This window comes from Aotus nancymaae, unplaced genomic scaffold, assembly GCF_030222135.1.
Source record: "Aotus nancymaae isolate 86718 unplaced genomic scaffold, 86718_ANA_hifiasm-v0.15.2.pri h1tg000053l, whole genome shotgun sequence".
Taxonomy (NCBI): Eukaryota; Metazoa; Chordata; class Mammalia; order Primates; family Aotidae; genus Aotus; species Aotus nancymaae.
The window spans coordinates 18,574,682-18,601,887 of record NW_026988467.1 but is presented as its reverse complement, the minus strand read 5'-3'; the positions used below and the strand labels follow the sequence as shown (position 1 = coordinate 18,601,887).

General features: G+C 57.9%; 2 protein-coding genes across 2 annotated transcripts in view; both read left to right on the top strand.

The window, feature by feature from the left end:
• The window catches only part of HSPG2 (heparan sulfate proteoglycan 2), a 113,150-nt gene that overhangs the window by 59,678 nt on the left and 26,266 nt on the right, over window positions 1–27,206 (top strand). The window contains exons 22-59 of the mRNA XM_012440030.3: window positions 382–522; window positions 635–811; window positions 996–1,175; window positions 1,290–1,408; window positions 1,998–2,109; window positions 2,272–2,385; window positions 2,468–2,595; window positions 2,980–3,066; window positions 3,524–3,573; window positions 3,858–3,952; window positions 4,174–4,314; window positions 4,639–4,830; window positions 11,249–11,341; window positions 11,691–11,771; window positions 11,977–12,207; window positions 12,829–12,942; window positions 14,652–14,779; window positions 14,909–14,995; window positions 16,208–16,266; window positions 16,442–16,609; window positions 16,771–16,881; window positions 19,185–19,285; window positions 19,374–19,554; window positions 20,583–20,708; window positions 20,820–20,972; window positions 21,079–21,221; window positions 21,463–21,598; window positions 21,681–21,835; window positions 22,101–22,251; window positions 23,022–23,173; window positions 23,260–23,392; window positions 23,858–24,003; window positions 24,147–24,282; window positions 24,376–24,527; window positions 25,267–25,402; window positions 25,555–25,706; window positions 26,471–26,609; window positions 26,708–26,859. Of these exons, the coding sequence (XP_012295453.2) occupies window positions 382–522; window positions 635–811; window positions 996–1,175; window positions 1,290–1,408; window positions 1,998–2,109; window positions 2,272–2,385; window positions 2,468–2,595; window positions 2,980–3,066; window positions 3,524–3,573; window positions 3,858–3,952; window positions 4,174–4,314; window positions 4,639–4,830; window positions 11,249–11,341; window positions 11,691–11,771; window positions 11,977–12,207; window positions 12,829–12,942; window positions 14,652–14,779; window positions 14,909–14,995; window positions 16,208–16,266; window positions 16,442–16,609; window positions 16,771–16,881; window positions 19,185–19,285; window positions 19,374–19,554; window positions 20,583–20,708; window positions 20,820–20,972; window positions 21,079–21,221; window positions 21,463–21,598; window positions 21,681–21,835; window positions 22,101–22,251; window positions 23,022–23,173; window positions 23,260–23,392; window positions 23,858–24,003; window positions 24,147–24,282; window positions 24,376–24,527; window positions 25,267–25,402; window positions 25,555–25,706; window positions 26,471–26,609; window positions 26,708–26,859 (5,052 nt within the window). The remainder of the gene's footprint in view (window positions 1–381; window positions 523–634; window positions 812–995; window positions 1,176–1,289; window positions 1,409–1,997; window positions 2,110–2,271; window positions 2,386–2,467; window positions 2,596–2,979; window positions 3,067–3,523; window positions 3,574–3,857; window positions 3,953–4,173; window positions 4,315–4,638; window positions 4,831–11,248; window positions 11,342–11,690; window positions 11,772–11,976; window positions 12,208–12,828; window positions 12,943–14,651; window positions 14,780–14,908; window positions 14,996–16,207; window positions 16,267–16,441; window positions 16,610–16,770; window positions 16,882–19,184; window positions 19,286–19,373; window positions 19,555–20,582; window positions 20,709–20,819; window positions 20,973–21,078; window positions 21,222–21,462; window positions 21,599–21,680; window positions 21,836–22,100; window positions 22,252–23,021; window positions 23,174–23,259; window positions 23,393–23,857; window positions 24,004–24,146; window positions 24,283–24,375; window positions 24,528–25,266; window positions 25,403–25,554; window positions 25,707–26,470; window positions 26,610–26,707; window positions 26,860–27,206) is intronic.
• On the top strand, window positions 5,834–8,200 carry LOC135269458 (zinc finger and BTB domain-containing protein 4-like). The gene is made up of 3 exons (XM_064363429.1): window positions 5,834–6,253; window positions 6,770–6,871; window positions 7,416–8,200. Exons 1-3 carry the CDS (start codon window positions 6,236–6,238, stop codon window positions 7,698–7,700), a joined length of 405 nt encoding a protein of 134 aa, XP_064219499.1. The 5' UTR covers window positions 5,834–6,235; the 3' UTR covers window positions 7,701–8,200.

Sequence of the window (27,206 nt, the reverse complement as noted above, 5' to 3'; positions counted from 1 at the left end):
AGAAAAGGGAAAAATGCTTGCCTAAGCTCTAAAGTGGGAATTATTGTTCAGATCATGACGCCTCATACATGTGCTCTTCCTTTGTTTTTTTGTTTGTTTGTTTGTTTTGAGATGGAGTCTCCCTCCTATCACGCAGGCTGGAGTGCAGTGATGTGGTCTCGACTCACTGCAACCTCCACCTCCTGGGTTCAAGCGATTCTCCTTCCTCAGCCTCCCAAGTAGCTGGAATTACAGGCGTGTGCCACCGCGCCCGGCCACATGTGCCCTTTCAGTGGCTCCTCTGGGTCTTGGGTCCCTGTCTAGACTGCGGGTGGATTCGGCCTGAAGCTCCAGGCGGCCCCTCCCATGGGCTGTCCTTCAGCTCCAACTCTGTACCTGCAGAACAACGTGGTGGGGCGCTTGTGCAATGAATGTGCCAACGGCTCTTTCCACCTGAGCTCCCAAAACCCCGACGGCTGCCTCAAGTGCTTCTGCATGGGTGTCAGTCGCCACTGCACCAGCTCTTCCTGGAGCCGCGCCCAGGTACCTCTGCAAGGGGGGCGGGCAGGACTGCCCAGTCCCTGGCTGGATGCATCAAGCGCCAGTCCCAGTCCCAGGCCCCGGCCCCCATCCCAGCCCTTTCTCCTCTTCCCAGGTGCACGGGGCCTCCGAGAAGCCTGCCCACTTCACCGTGACCAACGCCGCAAGCACCCACTCTACCAACGATGGCATCTTCTCCCCCATGCCCGGGGAACTGGGCTTCTCCTCCTTCCACAGACTCCTATCTGGACCCTACTTCTGGAGCCTCCCTTCAAGCTTCCTCGGAGACAAGGTGGGCAGGGGTGGGAAGGGAAAGGAAACTCCAGGCAGCGGGAACAGCACAGGCAAAGGCTTGGAGGCAGGAGGGTCATGGTGCCTTGGGAGAATAGTGAGATACACGGCATGGAGAAGGTGGCTGGAGCAGTGACGGCCCCACTCGGGGACCCTGCTAAGCTCCTGTCTACCTCCGGTCGCAGGTGACCTCCTACGGAGGAGAGCTGCGCTTCACAGTGACCCAGCGGTCCCAGCCAGGCTCCGCACCCCTGCACGGGCAGCCATTGGTGGTGCTGCAGGGTAACAATATCATCCTAGAGCACCACTCGGCCCAGGAGCCCGGCCCCGGCCAGCCCAGCACCTTCACTGTGCCCTTCCGGGAGGTGAGCAGCACTGCCCGCTGGGGGTAGGGGTGCGGGCTGGCCCTTGCTCCTGTCTCTCCTGCATAAATACTCCAGGACGTCGGGGGCTGAGTACAACTGTCCTTTTCTTGGCAGGAAGCCTGGCAGCGGCCCGATGGGCAGCCAGCCACACGGGAGCACCTGCTGATGGCGCTGGCAGGCATCGACACCCTCCTGATCCGAGCATCCTACACCCAGCAGCCCACTGAGAGCAGGTGTCTGGAGCCAGGGCAGGAAGATCAGCGTGGGTTTGGGGAGGGGGCTCTGTCTAAGCGGTGCAGTGTGGCACAGCCACTTACAGACTATGCAACCATTTTGAGCCTCACTTTCCCCATCTGTAAAATGGAGAGTCTAACAATGCCTCCCTTACAGGCTGAAGGAAGCCTGAGGCAGGGATTGGGGTGCACGTGACTGACAAGGAGAGGGACGCAGGAGGGGAAGGGGCCACGCAGGGATGTGGTCGCAGGTCAAGTCTAGCCTCAGCCTCAGCCCACGGGAGCTCTGGAGAGTCACTCGCCATAGAGTGGTCTTTCAGGCACATGGGCTCTTGTAGCGGTATCATCCTGTTGTTGACTACCCGAGGGGAACGGGGTGGTGTTAACTCTCCAGGAGAGGATGGGTGGTGGTTTAGAGTAAGTTGCAGGTAGCGCTGTCCGCCACAGCCCTCGCAGCCTCTAGAGACCTGGACAGGGCCCCAGCAGCACTGAGCCAGGGCTGTGGGAGGACTAACCAGGCCCCCCAGTGGAGGGCTCCAGGCGTGCCTGGCACAGTGCTCCTATTCACACTGGGTCTTGTCATGCCCAGGGTCTCTGGCATCAGCATGGATGTGGCTGTGCCTGAGGAAACCGGCCAGGACCCCGCGCTGGAAGTAGAGCACTGCTCCTGCCCGCCCGGGTACCGAGGCCCGTCCTGCCAGGTGAGTCCTGGGCCCCACCCCGGCCCAGCCAGCCCCTTCCACGGTGCTCCCCGCCCCTCCTCCATCAGCGCTCCCCACCTCCCCAGCCCTGGCCATTCAGTGCCCCTACCTGAGTGGGCCGTGTCCAGGAAGGCCCTCCTACTGCCATCTTTCTGCCCCCAGGACTGTGACACAGGCTACACACGCATGCCCAGCGGCCTCTACCTGGGTACCTGCGAACGCTGCAGCTGCCATGGCCACTCAGAGGCCTGCGAGCCCGAGACAGGTGCCTGCCAGGTGAGTCCCACCCTCCTTCCTCCCACCCCAGTGATCTGTGGCCTCTGGGGGCCCAACCCCCACTCACGTTCTGCTCCACCAGGGCTGCCAGCATCACACGGAGGGCCCTCGGTGTGAGCAGTGCCAGCCAGGATACTACGGGGATGCCCAGCAGGGAACACCACAGGACTGCCAGCTGTGCCCCTGCTACGGAGACCCTGCTGCCGGCCAGTGCGTCCAGCCCCTGCCTGCACCTGCCCTGCCCCAAAACGTCCACTACCCCCCCATGCGCCCTTCCTCCAGCCCTTCTGAGAGGCAGTGTTTAATCCTGGCCTCGCCACCGCCTCAGGGTGTCGCTCGGTGTGAGATACACTTCACTTTCAGGGCTCAGCTGCCTCCTCTGTGAAATAGGGTAGTCCACACTCCTCAGCCCCTGTGCGAGAGTTGAATGAGCTGATGTGCGTGGAACTCTTAGCACAGTGCCAGGCATGCAGTCGCTCTCAGGACACATTAGTTCACCTGCCCATTCTTCCCCTCCCCTCCCCTGGTCCTGAAGGAGGATCAAGGAGAAGGAGCCACTGCGTAACTGACTAGAAATCTGCCCCCGACACTCAGGGCTGCCCACACGTGCTTTCTGGACACAGACGGCCACCCGACCTGTGACGCGTGCTCCCCAGGCCACAGCGGGCGTCAGTGTGAGAGGTGAGGCGGGGGGCGGGGGGACACGAACAGCAGGGCCCAGCCCTCCTGACCTGGAGGAATCGGGGATGCCTCCCAGTCTTAACCTTGCGCAGGCCCCAGAAGATGGTCAACTCCCCTCCTCGGGAGCCTCAACCTCTAGCCCAGAATTCAAGACCCTTAGACATGCATCCTGGCCTGCAGTTCACCTCCAGCGCCCTGGCCCCTGCCCCGGCCAGGCCAGAGTCTTCCCACAAAACCCTTGCTTCTTTCCAAAGCTCCTGGGCTCCTAACTGCCCAGATTCACTGCTGTGCGGTCCAGGGCGGGTCCCTGCTCTTCTCTGCCCGTAACATGGGCGAGTCAGGCTGTTGGTTTCTTCCAGGGCATGAGGCCATTGAATGCAATACGGGACCCCCAGCCCAGCCCTGGGGTTCTGCTTCTCTTCACCCAAAATTCATCAGAGGCTTTCTCTCTCTGCAGGTGTGCTCCTGGCTACTATGGCAACCCCAGCCAGGGCCAGCCGTGCCGGAGTGAGTAGGACTGGGGAGGTCATTGGGGTCGGGTTACTCAGTGTCCCAGCACGGAGCTGGGACAGCAGGCTTTACTCCCTTTTGGCTTTGCCTCTCTGAGCCTCAGTTTCTTCATCTGTAAAATGGAGATAGGAACAGGCCCCACCACCTCCGAGGGCTGTTGTGAGAGTATGGTGTGCCCACGTCAGAAGTCAGAGCTCCCGCTCAGTGGCGAGCAGAATGGAGGGAAGAGGGGTGCTGGGTGGAGGGTTTGGGGCTCCAGCCATGGCTTTCTTCCACCTCAGGAGATGGCCTGGTGCCAGGGCCCATCGGCTGCCACTGTGACCCTCAAGGCAGCCTCAGCAGCCAGTGTGATGCTGCTGGTCAGTGCCAGTGCAAGGTCAGTCCGAATCCCTGCCCCTGAGGGCCTGCTCTGCCCTGCTGTCCAGGGCCTGTGGGAAAATCAGGCAGCATCTGATGGAAGCCGAGACCTGGGTATGGGGGGCAGGGCAGGGGCTGCCCGGGGCTGCTGGAAGCGGCCAGGGAGGCTGGCCTTGGGCTGCTGGGGGTGCAGGATACCCACCGAGTCCCCTGCCTGCCTCCTTCCATCCATCCACCCAGGCGCAGGTGGAAGGGCTCACCTGCAGCCACTGCCGGCCCCACCACTTCCACCTGAGCGCCAGCAACCCTGACGGCTGCCTGCCCTGCTTCTGTATGGGCATCACCCAGCAGTGTGCCAGCTCCACCTACACGCGCCACCTGGTGAGAGCCTGTGCTGCCCAGCCCCAGGCGGGGCCACTGCCTGCTGCCGGCAATTGTCCATCTCATCACTGAGCCCGGCAACCCTCACCCCTGTCCCAGTACCCTCACATGCCCCGATTATTTCTCTCCCAGCCCTGATCTCAGCACTGAGCCCGGCGACCCTCACCCCTGCCCCAGTACCCTCATATGCCCTGATTATTTCTCTCCCAGCCCTGATCTCAGCAGACCCCCTTCCCCCACCTTACCACCCTTCCATGTCCCATCCCCCACCAAGGTGCCTGCCTCAGTGCCCAGGCTAATACCACCTCCTCCTTCCCCTGCCAGATCTCTACCCACTTTGCCCCTGGGGACTTCCAGGGCTTTGCCCTGGTGAACCCACAGCGGAACAGCCGCCTGACAGGAGAATTCACTGTGGAACCTGTGCCCGAGGGTGCCCAGCTCTCTTTTGGCAACTTCGCCCACCTCGGCCACGAGTCCTTCTACTGGCAGCTGCCGGAGACATACCAGGGAGACAAGGTGGGCCCCAGCCCGGCACCAGGGTCAGCCGTGACTCAGACACAAGTTCCCCTCAAAGCCATCTCTCTCAGCAGGCACACACCTGCCACGTGCCTGGCCACATCATGGTTAGGCATGTGGCCTTTGCAGTCCCATAGACATCAGTCTAAACCCCAGCTCTGCTGCTCGCCAGCCAGATACCATTTGATAAACCTCAACTTCATGGTGGCTGGGAGGACTGGAGATCATGCCTGGCACATAATAAGTGCTCAACTATTCATGACTTTTAGCTTTCATGCAGTTATTCAGCAAACAGGTCCTGGGAGAGACCAAGGAATACAAAGACAAGTGAGACACGGTTTCAGTGTCATTCACACCCACTCCCACTCCACTCATCCACGCTGCTGGCTCTGTGCTCGTGTCGGCCACAGTAACTCTCATCCTGGGTCATGCCTGTTGAGCTCTCACTATGTGCTAGGCAGCATCCTTTATAAGTCTCAAGTCACAACTGTGTGAGCCAGGTCCTGCTGCTGCCCCTTTTCACAAATGAGGTAACTGAGGCAAGAGGGGCTCTATAATTTACCCAGAGCCCCGAGCTGGGAGGTGGGAATGCGGGGATCCAAACCCAGTTCAGAGGCTGCTCTTAAAATGCTCTGCGGAAGGCCAGAGCTCACGCCTGTAATCCCAGCACTTTGGAAGGCTGAGGCGGGAGGATCACTTGAGCTCAGGAGTTCAAGACCAGCCTGGGCAACGTGATGAAACTCCATCTCTACAAAAAATACGAAAAATTAGCTGGCCGTGTTGGTGCATGCCTGTAGTCCCAGCTACTTAGGGAGGCTGAGGTGGGAGGATCGCTGGTGCCTGGGAGGGGGAGGTTGCAGTGAGCCATAATTGCACCACTGCACTCCAGCTTGGGTGACAGAGTAAGACACTGTCTCCAAAAAAAAAAAACACTCTGTCAGTCAGAGGTGAATCTGTCTTTGCTACTCCAGAACGTGGTCTGGTGAGAGGTGATGATGGTGTTGAGGGTGGGGGTCGGGGGTGGGCTCTGGGACAGGCTGCCCAAATGTGTTCCTTGAGCAGCACAGGCATCGGTGGTACCCAGGGAAAGTGGGTCTTGGCACAGGAGTCCACTGCTGGTTGAGGCCAGTGTTCCAGCAGATATGCCCCCAGGCAAGAGGCGAGGGGACCAGGGACACCTAGGAGGGGCGCTCTGGGGTTGCCCCCATCCTCATTTCTTGGACAGAGCCAGGTACTCCAGGCTTCTCCGGGGGCTGGCTGCCTTCTAGTCCCTTCTCCCCTCTCCCCTCTGGGGCTCACTACCTCCTGGCCTCCCTGCTGCCCCGTCCTGCAATTCTCAGACCTTTCTCTGTCTCCTGTCCTGGCATTTCCCTGCGCCCCATAGCGGGAGGCGTACTTTGCTCGGATGCGCCGGGCTCACCAGGTAGGCGCAGGGTGTGTGTGGTGTGAAGCTGGTGTGATGCGGTGTGGCGCCTCCTGGGGTGCTCCCAGCCCTGGGTGGGGAGATGTGCAGTGCCCAATGCATTGTGGGTCTGCATGAACCCAGGCAGCGTCCCATGGCCCCAGGGTTGGAGCCAGGAGGGTGTGTGCCCCACATTGCCTCACCTGCTGTGTGGTCTGGTCCTAGTGCCAACTGTCTGAAGTCAGAATGGCAACCGAGGTAGCAGGGAGACTAACCCAGTGCTGATCCACATGACTGTATCTAGCCCACCAGGTTCCCCTGGCCCTGCCTCTCAAGCAACCACCATTAACCCCTGCGTGCACATGGGTGGCCTGGAGCTAACCCCTGGGTGCCAGCCTGGAGAGGGGGGCATGCATCTTTCTTCCTAATTAGTGTGGGCCTTTCTGACTACCATGTCCATGGGTAGAGGACCCGCCCATGGCTCCGGCTCTGGAACCCTGGGAGGTCTGAGCTGGCCTCCTCCCTACATCCCATCAGAACCGCACGTCCCTCTCAGAGGAGCAGTTGCGGGCAGCTGTGACAGCTGGGAGGATCCTGGGACCCCCAGAGGGCAGGGACCGGGCACAGCGGGCATCACAGGTAACTGAGGGCCTGTCTGGGACAGGTTGTACCTGGGGCCCCAGGGAAAAGACCAGAGAACTGAGTCCAGGCAGGCACCTGAACGAAGGCCCCGGCCCTCCTGGCCCGTTTTCCCTATGCCAGGCCAGGCCCCAACCTGATGCCTGGTCTGCTCCGGTGTCACCCTTAGGAAGCATGCCAGAGCCATGAATGGCTTGGGCTGGTACCAGGGCACACACAGAGAGTCGGGGAGAGGAGCAGCAGCCCTACCACAGATGCCCTGGGCTGCCTCCAGCACTTCTGCCCCTCCCTTGCTGGGTACCCTCTGTAGGGCTTGTCCCATCATAGCGCACAGGCAGCTAAGCCCATCCCAGGATATCCCCGCCTGGCTCAGGAGGAGCAAGAGGGCAGCGGGTACAAGGGCCGGAGCGCCAGGTATCAGCGCTTGTGAGCAGACAGTGCAGAGCGGGTGACTAGCTGGGCTCGCGGAGAGGTGAAGCCTCATGGGCGTCCTTTCTGTCCCTCTCTGCTCCCTTCCACTGCCCTTCGGCTCCTGGTCCCCCAGGTGGACGAGGCTCAGAGACGAATGGATGCTGAGATCTGGCAGCTCCTGTCCAGCTTTGCTGCCCACCCCCAACCGCCTCCCCGGGGGCTCTCCCCTCATCCCCAGCCTGCAGCTGCTCTGCGAGCACTACCCGCTTCCTCCTCCTCCTCCTCCTCCTCCTCCTCCTCCTCCTCCTCCTCCTCCTCCTCCACTTCTCTGTCTTTCCCACTAGGCTCTCAGGTATGTGCCAAGGTGCCCATCAAGGGTCCCCACCCACCATGTTTTCTAGATTTCACTCATTTCTGAACCAACTTCACAATTTCTGTAAACTACTTGGACTATTATTTCTTTCCAATTTTCCTTTCAATCAATCATATACCAACCCAGTTATGCTGGTTACTCTCTTTAAATACATATGAAAAAGGCCACCCCATTGAAATTGTTGACTAATGTGCTGTGTAAACGCTGGGACCCACAAAAGACCCACCAGATGGGAGGAGAAGCGGACCCAGGCCACACCCAGAGAGAGCAGTTGGGGGCCTGGGCCGGGATTGGGAAGAAAGTTGTCCAAAGAGCGGGGCCAGGACCTGCACTGTCGGGTGGGGGTGGGCGTCTGCCTCTCTGCCCTGCCACCGGTCCTCCCTCCCGTGGCAGTCCACCCCTGCCAAGACTGTCTCTGCCCTCCCACCCGCGCCCACTCCCCGCAGCTCTCACCACCTGTCCTTCTGTCCTAGTTCTCTCTGTCTTATGAAGGCTTCTCTCTGCTCCCTGGAAGCCTCTATTACTGGCAGCTGCCCCAGATCTTCCTGGGGGACAAGGTAACAAGGATTTGGGGGAATTCTAGGCCTGTCAGAGATTCCTACAATATCAGAGGGCCCTTTGTCAAGGCCCTTTATGACACAATGGGGAGACCGAGGCCCACGGTGGGTAGGGACTTGCCTGGGGTCCCATGTTCAGGTCAAAGCACAGCTGAGACTGAACTCAGCTCTGCCCACGTCTTTTAGCAGGCCCTGGCAGAGGGGCTGTCTTGCTGGGAGGGTTTCTCCAGGGCCTTTTTTCTGGGCTCCCTTGACCTTGTGTCTAGACACTGGCCTAGTTTTTGGACTGCACTCAGTCATTTAAGAAGCACTAATTAAGTACTCACTGTATGCTGCATTGCATACAGACAGAGCAGGCAGAGTGAGCCCTGGCCTCCCAGAGCTCCCCGTCCATCCGATGATCATTCCTGGCAACCTCAGTATCACTATTATTATCACCATGAGTGCTGGCGCTGGCCTCAGATGAGTATTGATACTGCCTCCATTTTGCTCCAACAATTTCAAGTACCTCTTAAGAATACACGTAACGCTGGGCACAGTGTCTCACGCCTATAATCTCAGCACTTTGGGAGGCCGAGGTGGACAGATCATATGAAGTCAGAAGTTCAAGACCAGCCTGGCCAACATGGCGAAACACCGTCTTTACTAAAAATACAAAAATTAGCTGGGCATGGTGGCGCACGTCTGTAATTTCAGCTACTTAGGAGGCTAAGGCCGTGAAATCACTTGAACCCAGGAGGCAGAGATTGCAGTGAGCCAAGATCATGCCACTGCACGCCAGCCTGGGTGACAGAGCAAGACTCTGTCTCAAACAAACAAACAAAAAATCAGCTTCCTGGCTGGGCACGGTGGCTCCTGCCTGTAATTGCAGCACTTTGGAAGACTGAGGCAGGCAGATCACCTGAGGTCAGGAGTTACAGCCTGGTCAACATGGCGAAACCCTCTCTCTACTAAAAATACAAAAACTAGCCGGGTGTGGTGGCAGGCACCGGTAATCCCACTACTTGGGAGGCTGAAGTGGGAGAATCACTTGAACCCGGGAGGTAGAGGCTGCAGTGAGCTAAGATTTCGCCATTATACTCCAGCCTGGGTGACAAGAGTGAAACTCCATCTCAAAAAACAAACTCAAAAAAGAACAGGCATGACACATCATAAGGTACATTCAGAGAAGCAGGTGAGACAGGAGGTTGAGGGGTGAGGATAAGAAGCGACCTGCTGGAGCCGAGGGTGGAGCTGGAGTGGTGCAGGGTTATCAAGCGTGATGCGCGTTCTCACGCCGTGTGGAGTGCATCACCATTTGTGTCCGGTAGTACTTAATTCTCGTGATAGTCTTTAAAGTGGGTGTTCCTTTTACTCCTGTTTCCATGTGAGGAAAGTAGGGCTCAGAGAGGTTAAGCACTTTGTCCAAGGCTGTGTAGCTAGTAGAGCTGGAGTTTGAACCCAGGTCGTTCAGACTGGGGAGTCTGCCCTTACAATCACGGTGCTGGAGCTGCAGACTATGGCTCACACCTGCAGTCCTAACACTTTGGGAAGCTCAGGCTGGAGGATCGCTTCAGGCCAGGAGTTGAAACCCGCTTAAGCAATGTAATGAAACCGTCTCTTAAAAAATAGATTAGCCAGGCATGGTGGCTCCTGCCTGTAATCCCAGCATTTGGGGAGGCTTAGGCAGGATGGTTGCTTGAGTCCGGGAGTTTGAGACCAGCCTGAGCCACATAGGGCGACCCCATCCCTATTTTTTAAAAAAAAGTAAAAAAATAAAATAGACACTAGGTTTTTTGTATGATTAGTAAATAAATAAATAGAATAATCACTGTGCTGTACACACCTGCAACTTGCTAGAAAGTTAGTCTCAGAAATGGCTGTGAACTTGCTGGCATTCAAAGCAAACCAGCTATTTTACGGTTATTTGGTTACACTCCAGAATTCCTTACCACGCCCTGAGCTCACGGAGAACATCGCTGGGGCCCATGTAGCTCAGGGCTGAGTGTGTAGTCAGTAGGTGTTTGATAAATGCTGGTCAGCTGAGTGAACACACAAATGCACGAAGGGGTAGGCTTGATGCAGTTTGGTATTGAGATGCACGTCTGCCCTGGTGGCAGAGGAGAGAAAGGAAAGTCCTGTGGGGCAGAGCTGGGGGGCCTCAGCTGCCCGCGTGAAGGTCCCCACAACAAGAGTAAGGACTCTCTGGTCATGAGCAACACAAAGCCCAAGTCCAGCAGGCTTGTCTGTGACAAAGAATCTATTGGCTCGTGCAACTGCGGAGCCTAAGCCTGTCTGGTGTCAGGCATGGCCTTACCCAGGGTCTCTTTAGGGCTTTTTCTTGGGTTCTCCAGCTTCTCATCTGACTGAAGAAGGGACTTTCTCTGACCTGGTAGAAAGAGCAGAAGTGCCCAGGGTACTTGTCTATCCCCGATGGGGTGGCAAAGGGCAGTGGTAGGTTATGCAGATTGGCCAGGCCTAGCTTCATGTGTCCACTGTAGAGGAGGAGGGGATCAGGACTCTCAGACCTGCATGGTGTAGCAGGAAGGTTGTTCTTTATAGAAAACCAGAGTATAGTTCATAGAAAGGAGGAACTGGATTCGGGACACACAAAAACCACGTGCCTAGGAGGCGAGGCCTCTGAGGGGCTGCCCTCAGCCCCACCCCAGCCACGGCTGAGAATTTTTGAACCTTCCGCAGCCTCCCCATGGTGGTCACTGTCATCACCCTTGTCTGCCTCCTGGGAAATTCCTGTAAATGAAAGAGGGCTTGGAGTTGGTTCACTGGCACCGTCAGGCAGTGCGGAATGGAGAACCTTGCAGAGCGAAGAGGCTGCTCAGCATGATCACCACCATGTCTGAGGCTGCAGGGAAACCGAGAAATGTCGTTTCGCAGCACCTACGGGCCATGCACCCTGGCCTCTTGGCTGCGGCGGGGAGGGGGCAGGGGAGCGTGGCACAAGTGCCAAAAGGCCTCCGGATGCTCCACCCCTCATCTGTATGGTCCAACACTCACCCCGCAGGGTCAGCCTGTGACTTCTGGGCTTGCCTTTTGCAGGTGGCGGCCTACGGTGGGAAGCTGCGATACACCCTTTCCTACACTGCGGGCCTGCAGGGCAGCCCACTCTCTGACCCCGACGTCCAGATCACGGTGAGCATTTGGACAGCCTGCTGGGCGGGCAGAAGGGCAGGATGGAAGCCGGGGCACCTCAGCATTTGTCCTTTGTCCTTTTCATCCAGCACTCAGTTTCCTGGCACAGGCTGGGGGAGTTAGGCCTGTGTCCCCACATCCCTGCCTGGCTGGACACCACCCAAGCAGAGGAGCCTGCTGCTGGGAGAAGGGGACAGTGGGCATGTGCCTGACTCCTTTGGACACTTGAGCTTGGGAGAGTGGAGAGGTGGGAGGCTGGTGGTTACAGAGAACCTGGGACTGGTGGAGGACACCCTGGCACCCCAGGGACCCCTCGGCTCCCCTTCCAATCCTGCTGGTGTGTCCCCAGGGCAACAACATCATGCTGGTGGCCTCCCAGCCAGCACTGCAGGGCCCCGAGAGGAGGAGCTACGAGATTGTCTTCCGAGAGGTGAGGGGCACCTGGCCACGCTTCTCACCCCACACCCCCTGCCCTGCCTCGGAGCCTGGCTTTGATGTCCACCCTGCCTCTCACTCCCCGACCTTCACCCCACAGCCCTCAGCCAGTGCCCATAAGGCCGGAGTTGGGGGGTGGTAACTGCAGGAGCAACCCACAAAGCCCAATGCCCCCACCCACGCTGCCACCCCCAACCCAGGAATTCTGGCGCCGGCCCGATGGGCAGCCGGCCACACGCGAGCACCTCCTGATGGCACTGGCTGACCTGGATGAGCTCCTGATCCGGGCCACGTTCTCCTCGGTGCCACTAGCAGCCAGCATCAGCGCAGTCAGCCTGGAGGTCGCCCAGCCCGGGCCCTCAAACGGACCCCGGGCCCTCGAAGTGGAGGAGTGCCGCTGCCCCCCAGGTTACATCGGTCTGTCCTGCCAGGTGAGTGTGTGGCCGGCTCAGCCACCTCTGCACAGGCACAGAGGCATCAAGAAGCTCGTCACTGCAACCTTGATTACCATCATAACTATAATAACCCCCTGCATCTGCGCCCTGTGTGCATTCCTCCCCACAGCCCTGAGATACGTATTGTTATCCCCTTTAACAGGTAACAAAATAGAGGTGCTGAGGGGCGAGTGTGCCCCAATGGTGCCCAGCTAACATGTGGCAGAACCTAATTTGAACCCGGGTCTGATTGACTCCAAAGCCTAGCGTGTCCTAACCACTGAGCAGTGTGGCCTCAGGCATGGGCCATGCTCCCCAGAGGTTCAAAGCCAGTTCATGCCCTCGGGGTGCCCAAAAGAGACAGGGAGCCAATTCAGAAACACACACTACTCTGGCCCAAAGCACAGCATGGAGATGCCTCCGGGAGGTGAACAGTGTGGACTGCGATAGTGTCGTGGGCAGGAGGCCAGACTGAGCAGAAGCCAGGAAGGAGGGGAGCCAGCCTGTGATGTGGCAGGGTCACCCCTGGGAGGACGCTGGAAGGGAGGGGTTCTGGGTCTGCTGGCTGTGGATGGGGCACGTTGGGAACAGAGGCCAACCTTCCTCTCTGCCCCCTAGGACTGCGCCTCCGGCTACACGCGCACCGGGAGTGGGCTGTACCTCGGCCACTGCGAGCTGTGCGAATGCAATGGCCACTCAGACCTGTGCCACCCGGAGACCGGGGCCTGCTCGGTGAGCTACGAGCGAGGCCGGGACAGGGGGTCAGCTCAGCTGAGCCTGGGTGGGGGACCAGGGCTGGACAAGGCAGGCACCCATCCAAGGGCAGGGTCATGGTGCACGGCCTGTGGGTCACAGCACCTGGGTCAGCAGGCCAGGTCACCAGGCATGGTGGGGTGACCAGAGCTGTGGAGTAGCATCCTTCTGTGTAAAGAAAACTTTGGTTCTTTACTATTTTTTCTTTTTCTTTACAAAAAAATTATCTAATGGGGTCTCACCATGTTGCTCAGGAGGTCTCGAACTCCTGAGCTCAAGCAATCCATCTGCCTTGGCCCGCCAAAGTGCTGGGATTACAGGCGTGAGCCACCACACCTGGTCTCTACTTTTTTTTTTGAGACAGGGTCTCGGTCTTGTTCTGTCGGCCAGGCTGGAGTGCAGTGGCCTAATACTGGCTCACTGCAACCTCCACCTCCTGGCTTCAAGTGATTCTCATGCCTCAGCCTCCTGAGTAGCTGGGACTACAGGCGTGAGCCACTGCGTCTGGTCTCATTGCATATATTTTTATACCTGGACTTTTCAGAGTAGCATGTGTATAGTCCCCCCAGGGTACACGGTGAAGGGCCAGGTGGTTGGCAGCCATAAGCGAACCTTGGAGCAAAGAACACTCTATGTTGATACAACAAATGTGAATCGCTTTGGAGGAGAAACTGTAACCCACGTGTTTTTATGACGATGCACATATTTTCTTTCTTTCTTTTTTTTCTGAGACGGAGTCTTGCTCCTGTCACCCAGGCTGGAGTGCAGTGGCACAATCTCAGCTCTCTGCGACCTCCACCTCCCTGGTTCAAGCGATTCTCCTGCCTCAGCCTCCCAAGTAGCTGGGATGACAGGTGCCCACCACCACATCCGGCTAGTTTTTATATTTTTAGTAGAGATGGGGTTTCACCATGCTGGCCAGGCTGGTCTCGAACTCCTGACCTCAGGTGATCCACCTGCCTCGGCCTCCCAAAGTGCTGGGGTTACAGGTGTGAGACTGTGCCTGATCAATGATGCACATATTTTCAATGCTCTGCCCTCAGATACCCACGTGCGTTCCTTTCCTTTCCTTTACTATCACAGGTACTTAGGGAGAAAATAGAATCAGCATCACCCTTTTTGACAGCTATTTGGATGGATATACTTTTTTTTTTTGGATGGATACACTTTTTAATTTATCCAGTTCCCTATTCATGGATGGTTAGGTTTGTTTCCAGCATTTTGCTTTTGCGTATGTGTGTGTGTGTGTGTGTGTGTGTGTGCAGTGGTACAGTCTCGGCTCATTCCAACTTCCACCTCCCAAGTTCAAGCAACTCTCCTGCCTCAGCCTCCCAAGTAGCTGGGACTAGAGGTGTGCACCACCACGCCCAGCTAATTTTTGTGTTTTTTAATAGAAACAGGGTTTCACGATGTTGGCCGTGAACTCCTGAGCTCAGGTGATCCGCCAGCCTTGGCTTCCCACAGTGCTGGGATTACAGACGTGAGGAGCCACTATGCCCAGCCCATTTTGCTTTTTATAAACACCATGGAGATGAGTGTCCTTGTAATGAAATCTGTGTGCTCTTCCATGATGCTTTCTTTAAGACAAGTTCACAAACTTGAAATTTCTAGATCAGGGGATGGCAACCTTGAAAGGCTTCTGTAAATCTGACCTAATGACTGGTGCCTGCCCTCCTTGTACCCTGCAGCAATGCCAGCACAACGCCGCAGGGGAGTTCTGCGAGCTCTGTGCCCCTGGCTACTATGGAGATGCTACAGCCGGGACGCCTGAGGACTGCCAGCCCTGTGCCTGCCCACTGACCAACCCAGAGAACATGTGGGTAACAAGGACACACTTCCACTGGGGAATGAATGGAAGGCGTTGCATTGGCTTTTGAGCAGAAGTGAAGGGAGCAAGGTAGGGAGTGGGCTTCCCATGACCTGACCTTTGCCCCCCTGACCCCAGGTTCTCCCGCACCTGTGAAAGCCTGGGAGCCAGTGGGTACCGCTGCACAGCCTGTGAATCCGGCTACACTGGCCAGTACTGTGAGCAGTAAGTTTCTAAATAGAAGTGGGGGAAGGGTGGGGGACAAACGGTGGATTCCCAGATGAGAGCCTTAGAGGGTGTTGCTCAGAAAAGTCCCTTCCGGGATTGTGTTCCTTCCCTGCCCCAAACCCTTCTAAGATACCACACTGCCCTTGGGACAAGCCCAGCCACCTTAGGTAGCTTTACTGTAGCAGTCTCATCCCACTTCTGACACCCAACTCTGTACTTAGCTGGGCTTAGCTTTTTGAATTCTTTTTTTTTTTTTTTTTTAATTGAGACAGGGTCTCACTGTGTTGCTCAGGTTGGTCTTAAACTCCTGGGCTCAAGCAGTCCTCCTGCCTCAGCCTCCTAAAGTGCTGGGATTACAGGGGTGAGCCACCACGCCCGGCCACTTTTGGAATTCTTGACGTTCAGGCCTTTCATATACTGTTCCCTCTGCATGGAACAGTCTTCACCCCTAAACCACCCCTTCCTAGCTAATTTCCACTTGGCGTTCAAGACCCAGCTTCATTCACTTATTCGGCAAATTGTTATCAAGCATCTACTGTGTACCATGCTGTGTGCTGAGGTGTTGGAGATAATGTAATGAACAGAACAGATTCCATCCCAGCCCTTACAGTCTACTACCTAATAAGAGATCAGCCCTAATGGGAGATAAGACAGGGAAAAAGTAATTGTGTAAATGGATATTTACAAACCATGATAAGTTCTCTGAAAGAAGAGTACAGCCTGCTCTGAGGTAATCCGAGAAGTCCCATCCTCTTGGAAGCCTCCCTGGCTCTCCAGGCAGGGTCAGTGCCCTCCTGTGCCCCCTCAGCCCTGGCATGCTTCCTGCACTCTCATTTTCACGTAGAGTTTCCCAACTAGTAAGTTCCACAGACCAGGGACTTCATCATGTTCACTGTTGCATTTTCAATACCTAGCACATGCCTGGCACGTAGTGGTTGCTTAACGAAAGTTTGCTGAATGAATTTCTCTGGAGAATAAAGACTTATCTCCCTCATTACCCAACCTGCTAACACTCCCTTACACTCCCCTTTCTCAGCTCACCAGCGCCCTGTGTGGATGGGGGCCTGTCTGGTCCCCAAAGTGCTTCCAGAGCTCTGAGCCTCCTCACCTGACATTGGGTAGCCTCCTGAGCTTCTGGCTCCCCAAGTCCACCATGAGACACTGGGTCCCTTGGGGCCTGACAGAGCTGGTCCTTGTTCCCCCTTACAGGTGTGCCCCAGGTTACGTGGGTAACCCCAGCGTGCCAGGGGGCCGGTGCCTGCCAGAGAGTAAGTGGGACCATGGCCCAGGATGGGGGCGATGGGCAAGGCAGGGAGCCCTGGGAATTTGGGGGATACTGGGTCTGGGGGACAAGGCTAAGGGTGGGGTACCCCAGCTTTTGGGAGAGCAGAGATATCAGAGACCATGCTGAATGGCCCCTCTTGTCCCGGCCCCCACCCCCAGCAAACCAAGCCCCACTGGTGGTCCAGGTCCATCCTGCTCGAAGCATAGTGCCCCAAGGCGGCTCCCACTCCCTGCGGTGCCAGGTCAGTGGGAGCCCACCCCACTACTTCTACTGGTCCCGTGAGGATGGGCGTCCTGTGCCCAGCAGCACCCAGCAGCGACATCAAGGTACCCATGGCCCTAGGCTCATCCGCTCCAAGAGCCATCCCAGTGGGTTGGGGGTTGGCAGGGGCCTGTCCCTGCCCTGCTGGGGTCCTGTCCTCACACGTGGGGCTGGATGTGAGAAAGAACATGTCTGCACTAACAAGCTCCCATCTCCTCCCCACCAGGCTCCGAGCTCCACTTCCCCAGCGTCCAGCCCTCAGATGCTGGGGTCTACATTTGCACCTGCCGTAATCTCCACCATGCCAATAACAGCCGGGCAGAGCTGCTGGTCACTGGTGAGTCCCTACACCACCTGTAACCAAGACTGCCTGTCCTGGGCTGGGCTGCAGGCTGCAGACTCGGGCAGATGGTACATTCACCTACTGGGAGGGGACGAGGGCAGTGGCCATGGAGATGAGGAGAGGTGGCAGATTCAAGACTCATTCTAGAGGTAGGATTGGCAGAATGTGACTGGCCAGTGAGGGAAAAAGGGTGGTGGAAGCCGGGCACCATGGCTCGCGCCTCTAATCCCAGCACTTGGAAGACTGAGGCGGTGGATCACCTGAGGTCAGGAGTTTGAGACCAGTTTGGCCAACATGGTGAAACTCCGTCTCTACTAAAAAATACAAAAATTAGCTGTGTGTGGCGGCATGCGCTTGTAGTCCCAGCTACTCAGGAGGTGGAGGCAGGAGAATCACTAGAATCTGGGAGGTGGAGGTTGCAGTGAGCTGAGATCATGCCACTGCACTCCAGCCTGGGCGACAGAGCAAGACCCTGTCTCAAAAAAAAAAAAGAAAAGAAAAGAAAAAGAAAAAGAAAAGAAAAGGGTGGTAGCTGGGAGTCTGGATTCTATCTACCAGGGACATTGGTTATGGTCGCTGAGATGAGGGAGGCTCCAGTAGACAGGTGTCTTCATTCAAGCTTTTCCAAAAGTGGAGTCTGAAACAAGGATTTGTGTGCGAGTAGCACCGGGAAGTAAAGTGAGGCAGGGACGAGAAGGCGTCCCAGTAAAGGCTGTGTGATCAAGCAAATTGCCACCGTGAGCAGTTGTCGCTTACTGCAACCAAGGAAGCTTTTGGGAGCCAGTGTAAAACACACACCTCGGAGTCACCCTGCCCCGGGGCCCAGGGAGCTGCAGTATTTCTAAGCCAGCCCCTGTCGGTCACTGACAAGAGACCTATTCCGGGAGCATCAAGTCCCCTGCACGTCTGTCCCACCCATGGGCGTGCACAGTGGGCTCCAGTGGCCCGAGAAAGCCCTCAGTGCAAAGAAGCACAGCGGCTGGCAGAAGTCAGGCAGGCGGGCACGGCGGGAGCGTGGCTAGGCCACCAGCAGCGCAGGCTACAAACAGGTCAGAGAGAATCCCAAGTTTGTTGTGGGCGTGTTCAAGTGTGAGAAGTTTGGGAAGACATCTCATTGGGTCCACCAGGCAGGCATTTGGGTATGTGAGTGTGAGCTCCCGAAAGGGGCCCCAGCCAGAGAAATGAGTCTGGGAGCTGTTGACACAGAGATGGTGTTCAAAGCTGTGGGGCAGGACGAAGTCACCCAGGGAGAGTGTGGCCGGAGGACAGGGCCCCAGCCCAGAGTCCCGAGGAGCTCCAGCGTGAACATATCCAGTGGAAGAGGAAGGGTAGGAAGAGCCTGAGAGAGTGCAGCCACGAGGCGGGGGAGGCAGGGGGCATCCTGGGAGTCAGAGGGAAAAGGACTTCCCGGGCATCCTCCCTGCTGGGAAGTCAGATAAGGGCAGAGAAGTAGCCCTTGGAGGTCATGCTTTGACAAGAGCGGTTTTCAGTGGAGAGAAAGGATAGAAGCCAGATTGGAAGGAGGCGACGCATGGATGGGAAGGCGGTGAGTGTGAACAACTCTTCCAAGAGTCTTGGCTCTGAAGGGAGGCCAGGAAACGATCATTGGCTGTGAGAGCATGAGGTCAAGGGGAAGTTTTCAGCAATGGGAAATTCTAGAGAGCACTCTGTGGAGCGAAGTGATGGCGTGAGAAGGAGAGGAGACGCTGATGTCGTGAGAGTGGAGGAAGCCCTTGGGAGGGGTGGGCACTCAGGAGGCACTGTAGTGGGACAGGGTGGGGGCACAAGAAGGGGCCCGTCCTTCAGGGGCCAGCACCTAAAGACCTGTAGATGTGAGAGCTGCGAACACTCCTGACTAGTCGTTTCTCTCTTCTCCACAACTGTGTGTCGGCGCCACTAGCTGTGACAGTGGAAGGGTGGTTAGAGAGGCTGGAGGTGGGAGGACGTGTGAAATAGCTGTTGTCGGGGAATAGAAACTCAAACCAGATGGAGAAAGCCAGTTGGAGGGAAGTGTGATATGTTAGGAGCTCATTTGTGGTCTGTGACCAGGAACTGGAGCCGAGTGGACTCATGGTGTGATGTTCCCCAACCACATCCCGTGGCTGCTCCACGTGGCCAGGAGAGCGGGGATGGTGGGGGTCAGCCAGAATGGGGGAGGCAGGCACAGGGGGTGGAATGAGAGCTAAGCTGGACCAGGAAGGAAGTGACGCCTAGAGGAGGTTATGGAGGAAGACGCAGCGGTCACAGGCCCAGGGCTCAGCCAGCACTGCCTCACTGGAGGCTTCCCGTCCCCGCAGAGGCTCCGAGCAAGCCCATCACAGTGACCGTGGAGGAGCAGCGCAGCCAGAGCGTGCGCCCCGGAGCCGACGTCACCTTCATCTGCACAGCCAAAAGCAAGGTGTGCAGGGCAGGGAGTGGGGATTCCGGAGTCTGTTTTCTGGGATCTCTGAGCCCCGCCTATGACCCCCTTTTGCCTTGTCCTGCAGTCTCCAGCCTATACTCTGGTGTGGACCCGCCTGCACAATGGGAAACTGCCCGCCCGAGCCATGGATTTCAATGGCATCCTGACCATTCGCAATGTCCAGCTGAGTGACGCGGGCACCTATGTGTGCACCGGCTCCAACATGTTCGCCATGGACCAGGGCACAGCCACTCTACACGTGCAGGGTACACCTCCCTTCTATACCTGGTCCTCCCACCCCAGCTTCCCCCCATGCCCACCAGGATTAGCGCAGCATTTCTTCATTCAACTGATCATGTCTGAGCACCTGTGGCACACCTAGTCCTGGTCTAGGCTCTGCAGAAGCAGGGGAGAGCAGCATGTACAGGATCTCGGCCCTCCTGAAGCACATGTTCTAGGCAGGGAGACCATAAGCGTGAGAATTAATGAACAAGCAAGATAACTACACATAACGATGAGTGTAGGCCAGGAATAACAGTGAACGAGGTGGGGGAAGGCTCGGCGCGGTTGCTCACACCTGTAATCCCAGCACTTTGGGAGGCTGAGGCGGGCGGATCACTTGAGGTCAGGAGTTCCAGACCAGCCTGGCCAACATGGTGAAACCCTGTCTCTACTAAAAATACAAAAATTAGCTGGGCATGGTGGTGGGTACCTGTAATCCCAGCTACACGAGAGGCTGAGGCAGGAGAATCACTTGAATCCAGGAGGCGGAGGTTGCAGTAAGCCGAGATCATGCCATTGCACTCCAGCCTGGGGGACAGAGCGAGAATCTGTCTCAAAAATAAAATAAAATAAAACAAGATGGGAGAAGCAGGGGCTACTCTAGACAGGACAGTCAGGGGGAGGTAGGCATTGAGCGAGTTAGAGAGCTGGCAGAGTGTTCTCTGCAGAGGGAGCAGCACTTGCAAAGGCCCTGAGGCAGGAGCACCTTGCTGTGTTTGAGGAACAGCAGAGACCACGTGGCTGGGCTGTGGGAGGGTGGAAGGGTGTGGGTAGAGGGGAGAGCATGCAGTATGTGACGGATCAGGGTAGGGATTTTGGCTTTTATTCTAAAGGCGACAGGGAGTCATGGACAGATCTCAAGTGGGAAGGTCATAAGGTCATATTGACATTTCCAAAGCTCCCTTTAGCTGCTGTGCACACAGATGGCCATGGAGAGCCAGCCTGGAAGCAGGGAGAGTGGCAGTGGGGCTGTCGTGTGAGTCAGACGACACTCCTTTTCCTCCCTCATCAGCCTTGGGCACCTCGTCTGCCCCCGTGGTCTCCATCCACCCGCCACAGCTCACAGTGCAGCCGGGTCAACTGGCCGAGTTCCGCTGCAGCGCCACAGGGAGCCCCACGCCCCGCCTTGAGTGGGCAGGTGAGGCCGTGATGGGGATGCCATTCAGGGCCTGACTCTCCTGGGTGTGGGAGGGCAGGAGCAGGACTCTGAGCAGGCTCGGTGGGTGCTGACCCCAGGTCTACTCACCAGGGGGTCCCGGCGGCCAGCTCCCTGCAAAGGCACAAGTCCAAGGCGGCATCCTGCGCCTGCCAGCCGTCGAGTCCGCGGATCAGGCCCAGTACCTGTGCCGAGCCCACAGCAGTGCTGGGCAGCAGGTGGCCCGGGCTGTGCTCCACGTGCATGGTGAGAGGCTGGGCTCGGGTAGGGCTGGGAGTGAGCTCAGCCCGGGCCGTGTTCTCAAGGGAGTGAGCTCAGCCTGGGCTGTGTTCTCAAGGGACTCTGTCTGTAGGGAGCAGCGGGCCCAGAGTCCAAGTGAGCCCAGAGAGGACCCAGGTCCACGAAGGCCGCACAGTCAGGCTGTACTGCAGGGCTGCAGGTGTGCCCAGCGCCACTATCACCTGGAGGAAGGAAGGGGGCAGCCTCCCACCACAGGTGAGATCTGCCCACCCAGAAGGCCCACGGGCTCCGCAGAGTCCCAGCCACCCTCCCTCCCCCTCCACGCCCCACCCCACCTCCTCCTCTGTGGCTCCCTTCACCTCCAAGATGGTAGCCTCGTGCCGCTGCATCCCAGCAGAGCCCCTGCACCTGCCTCTCCCTTTTATGCCCCGTCTGTCTCCCTGGCCAGCCCTTGCCCAGCTGCCTCTGGAGCAGCTGACCCTCTCACCCATGGCAGGCCCGGTCGGAGCACACGGACATCCCCACACTGCTCATCCCGGCCATCACGACTGCTGACGCCGGCTTCTACCTCTGCGTGGCCACCAGCCCTGCAGGCACCGCCCAGGCCCGCATCCAAGTGATTGTCCTTTCAGGTGAGGGCCCTCTGGGAATGGAGGGGTGGGGGGAGCAAGCCAGGGCTCCCCTAGGGCCTGCTGACCTCTACTCCGGCCCCAGCCTCAGATGCCAGCCCACCGCCGGTCAAGATTGAGTCCTCATCGCCTTCTGTGACAGAAGGGCAGACACTCGACCTCAGCTGTGTGGTGGCAGGGTCGGCCCACGCCCAGGTCACCTGGTACAGGCGAGGGGGCAGCCTGCCTCCCCACACCCAGGTATGAGGGCCCTGAGCCTGTGGCAAGGGACCCAGGGTGCAGGGGTTATGGGGGCGGGGGCAGGGCACTCTATGCAGGGTCGGGGAGGTGGCACACGCCCCACATCTACCAGCAGAAGCCAGGCCTTGTATCCCTCCCTGCCAGCTTCCAGCATGGGACAGCTCAGAGCACAACCAGTGAGAGTTTGAGTGAATCACAGGCTGAGGGAGCGGTGACCACAGCCCCCGTCCCTGTCCTCACATACCTCTGCCTCCTCCTGGCCCAGGTCCACGGCTCCCGGCTGCGGCTCCCCCAGGTCTCACCAGCTGATTCTGGAGAATATGTGTGTCGTGTGGAGAACGGATCAGGGCCCAAGGAGGCCTCCATTACTGTCTCTGTCCTCCACGGCACCCATTCGGGTCCCAGCTACACCCCAGGTGGGCAGCCAGGTGCGGCCGAGCCGGGATTGATCCCTGGGAGCTCCCAGAGCAGAAGATGCCCATGGCCTCTTCAGTGGCACCAGGACAGAGGGGGCATCCCAGGCAGGCTTTGACCCTCCAGTGCCTTCTCAGGGAGAGGAGGGGACTCAGTGGATGGGAGTGGGGCTAAGGCTGGTCCAGCTTACCTGGACCCCTGTGAGGGACTGTTTCAGAATTTGTCAGGAAGCAGCAGAGTGTCCGGTTGAACACTGACCTGGGAGCTGGCTGGCCTGCTTCAGATCCCAGATCTGCCCCTTAGCAACTCTGAGCTAGTTTTTACCTTTTGGGGCCTCAGATTCATCTATGAAATGGAACAGAAAGTTCCACCCACCTGCTTGGTCATAGTGTGGTTTAAATGAGACGGTGTCTCTGGAAAGTACCTGTGAGCACATAGAAGGCGCCCTCTAGCAGGGATGTGTCTCACTGTCATTGGCATCCGTGGGCGCAGCCTGGGTAGTAAAGCTCGCTGGTTCCCTGCAGGCCAGAGGAGCTCATCATCAAGAAGTCATGGGTGGGCCAGTGGGCCTCCAGCTTGTGGTTAGAGGTTGGGGAGGGAAGAAGTCATACTTGGCTGGCCGTGTGGAGGCAGAAGGGTGTGGCCGTGGTTTCAGAAAAGCCACCTGTCGGCCGTCCCCGTAAGGGCCTGATCACAGCCCAAAGCCCTCTGCCCCAGGGCTCCAGGTTATAGCCCAAGAGACCAGGCGTCTGAGCAGTGCCTCTGTGTCCAGCCCCCGGCAGCACCCCGCCCATCCGCATCGAGCCTTCCTCCTCACATGTGGCTGAAGGCCAGACCCTGGATCTGAACTGCATGGTGCCCGGGCAGGCCCACGCCCAGGTCACGTGGCACAAGCGTGGGGGCAGCCTCCCTGCCCGGCACCAGGTATGGTAGCCCCCTGGGACCAGCTTGCTGGAGGGGCTGGATGGGACTGCTCCGACCCCCTCCCAACCCACCACATTTGCACACAGACCCATGGCTCGCTGCTGCGGCTGCACCAGGTGTCCCCCGCCGACTCAGGCGAGTATGTGTGCCATGTGATGGGTACCTCCGGCCCCCTGGAGGCCTCAGTCCTGGTCACCATCGAGGCCTCTGTTATCCCAGGTGAGTGACTCCCAGTGACACGGAAAACTGGAGGGGGCAGAGAGCCCTCCAGGGTGGTAAGATCCAAGTGACCCCTGTTGCCGACGGGGCGGGAGGTCCATGCTGGAGCTGGCTGCAAGGCCCTGCCCAGGCCGACTCCACCCATCAGAGTAACCACCGCCCTCCCGTCCACTTCGGTTTGGCCACATGACTCTTCAGGGGTCCCCTCCCACCTCCCTTTCCTCTCTCCGAGCTTCCACTACCCTCATCTCTCTCTCTTCCTCACTCCCCTCTGCAAGGCGTGGCCCATGCCTTGGCCCTCCCATCAGGGTTGCTGGGCTTAGGGCATCAAGCCCAGGCCCCCAGATGCCTGGAAACCTGGGCCCAGGCTTGGAACCCTGGGCTGAGCTAGCTGCAGGGTGAGCAACCCCTGCCCTCTCTTCTTGGGAGCATCTACAACTCTCACTCCTATCCACACTGCCGCAGGACCCGTCCCACCTGTCAGGATCGAGTCTTCATCCTCCACAGTGGCCGAGGGGCAGACCCTGGATCTGAGCTGTGTGGTGGCAGGGCAGGCCCATGCCCAGGTCACATGGTACAAGCGCGAGGGCAGCCTCCCTGCCCGACACCAGGTATAGGGCACCATGGACGGTGGGTTGTGGGGTCCTGGCCCCTAGGCTGAGGGGCTGGCACTTCCCAGATCAGGGGGGCAGGGGCAGGGCATCTGCTGGCCTCTGGAAAGTCCCCCCTCACACCTCTGCCCATGCCTGCCCAGGTCCGTGGCTCCCGCCTGTACATCTTCCAGGCCTCCCCTGCTGATGCAGGACAGTATGTTTGCCGGGCCAGCAACGGCATGGAGGCCTCCATCACAGTCACAGTAACCAGGACCCAGGGGGCCAACTTTGCCTACCGTGAGTGGGGCCACCAGGCTGGGCTGGGATGCAGAGAACAGGCTGGGGCTACTTCAGAGAACAGGAGTGACCAGGGACCATCTTATCCCTCAGCTGCCGGTAGCACCCAGCCCATCCGCATCGAGCCCTCGTCCTCGCACGTGGCTGAAGGGCAGACCCTGGATCTGAAGTGCATAGTTCCTGGGCAGGCCCATGCCCAGATCACATGGCACAAGCGTGGGGGCAGCCTCCCTGTCCAGCACCAGGTATGGGAATGGAGGATAGACAGGCCAAGAAGAGGAAGCGGGGTCCCTGGGTGGCAGAGGCTATCGGGGGAGGGCTAGAGGCTCCTCTGAGATCAGGAAGTTCTGGATCCCATTGCACAGACATATCATGCAGTGACTAGAACCCAGCATCTAGCACGGAGCAGCCTGGGTGTGAATCCTGGCTCCACCACTTAGCTTGTGACCTCGGACAAGTTACTTAACCTCTCTGTGCTATAGTTTCAGGGTCTATAAAATGGTAGTGATGGTACATACCTTACAGAATTATCTTAAAGATTAATATATACGCAAAATCCTCAGAGCTTAGGTTCACAGAAAGTGCTCTAAGCTGTTAATATAACACCATTAGCTATAGTTGTTACCGTATTTTGTAGAATTTAGGATAGCACTGATTGCACGACGCACTATGATTTTACATCCCTCGAAGAAAAAGCTTCCATTTGTAAGGTTATTTGTTGTAGATATATCTTGATTTTGGAGACATTGAAATGTGTGTCTAGAATTGATGGGATGTGGTACGAGTGTGTGCCCAGCTCTCCAGGGCTCCTGTGGCCTACCACCCCCTTCCTGGACAAGAGTCTCCCTTCCCCACTGCCAAGCAGGACAGGGGAACTGATCCAGAGCTGCTGGCCAGGTCTCGGGGGTCAGAGATTGAGGATTGCAGGTTACAGGTGCCGGGGTCTCCTGAGGGCTCTCTCTGACTCACCCCCGTTCTGGCCAGATGCATGGCTCCCTGCTGAGACTCCACCAGGTTTCCCCCGCCGACTCAGGCGAGTACGTGTGCCGAGTGATGGGCAGCTCTGTGCCCCTGGAGGCCTCCGTCCTGGTCACCATTGAGCCTGCGGGCTCTGTGCCTGGTGAGTAGCTCTCAGGGAGGTCAAGGCTGGGGGCCCGGGGCGGGAGGCTCCCCCCTCTTGCAATGGCAGGATCAGGAGGCCAGGCTGCAGCCTGGACCCCCACCTCCTCTCACCTCCCAGCTGGCAATTGATCCTTTGCCTCCTGTCCCCAGCACTTGGGGTCACCCCCACCGTCCGGATCGAGTCATCATCTTCACATGTGGCTGAAGGGCAGACCCTGGATCTGAACTGCCTTGTTGCCGGGCAGGCCCACACCCAGATTACATGGCACAAGCGTGGGGGCAGCCTCCCGGCCCAGCACCAGGTAGGAGGCAGTAGCTAAGGAGGCCTGAAGGATCCTGTAGCTGTGGTACAAGAGCATAGGCTTCACTGGGCATGGTGGCTGCCGCCCATAATCCAGGCACTTTGGGAGGCCAAGGCAGGCAGATCATGAGGTCAGGAGTTCAAGACCAGCCTGACCAACATGGTGAAACCCCATCTCTACTAAAAATATAAAAATTAGCTGTGCGTGGTAGTGCACGCCTGTAATCACGGCTTCTCAGGAGGCTGAGGCAGGAGAATCACTTGAACCTGGGAGGTAAAGGTTACAGTGAGCTGAGATCACACCATTGCACTACAGCCTGGATGACAGAGCCAGACTCTGTCTCAAAAAAAGAAGAGCATAGGCTTGGAACTCAGTCCTATTTGAATTCAGACACTGTTCCCCCACTTGCATACTATGTGACTTTAGGCCAGTCACTTGTCACTGGATTCCCTGACCCTCAGTGTCCTCATCTGCCAAATGGGCTCATGCTGCCCACCTTATTTCCCCTGTAGCATGTCAAACACTGGTCCCCACCTCTCTCTTGTGCCAAGTCTCAGTTGTCCCTGGCATGGGTGAGGTGGCAGGCTAGACCCAATCCTGACACTGGGGCAGGAGACAGGAAGGGAGAAGGTGGTTTCCCTGGAAGAGCTTCCATCAAGTTCCAGCTGGCTGGGCTGGGAGTGGCACCGGGGAAGGGAACAGGAGCTTGCCGTGAGCCGCAGTGCTCAGCTCTGAGCCTGCCTTCTCCCTCCTGACCCCCCCAGGTGCATGGCTCGAGGCTCCGGCTGCTCCAGGTGACCCCAGCTGACTCCGGGGAGTATGTGTGCCGTGTGGTCAGCAGCTCAGGCACCCAGGAAGCCTCAGTCCTTGTCACCATCCAGCAGCGCCTTAGCGGCTCCCACTGTGAGTATCTCAGGGCTCACGCAAATGGTGGAAGGCTGCGGGGCCCCGACTGCACCCTCAGCAACTCCCACACCCTGCTTTCCATCTCGCCCTCCCAGCCCAGGGCGTGGTGTACCCTGTCCGCATCGAGTCCTCCTCAGCCTCCCTGGCCAATGGACACACCCTGGACCTCAACTGCCTCGTTGCCAGCCAGGCTCCCCACACCATCACCTGGTATAAGCGCGGAGGCAGCTTACCCAGCCGGCACCAGGTACAGGGCCAGCGGGTGGGGAGGGCAAAAGCAGGGCGCACCAGCCCTGATGGGAAGTGGGGGGACTCTCAGCACCTCGCTCTGTGCTCATTCAGCCATTCAGCAAACATTGAGCATCCTTGCTGGATGGGTCCTAGACTGGTGCTGAGAATACAGAGATAAGGCTTCCTGACCTCAGCGAGAGCCACTTAGGCACCAAATCTCACTGAAAAGTGCTCCAGGCCACATCCTGAGCCTGACACTGAAGATTCTGGATGGAATGAGACAGTTGCCTCATTCAGGCAGCCCCAGAAGGATACTGTGTCAGCACTGTGGAGGGCCTTAGCAGGGTTTCTGGAGGGGTGATG

Coding starts and splice junctions, on each gene's coding strand:
- LOC135269458 (XM_064363429.1), top strand. Junction 6,872..7,415: donor GGGCACAGCGGGCATCACAG/GTAACTGAGGGC, acceptor CTGGTCCCCCAG/GTGGACGAGGCTCAGAGACG.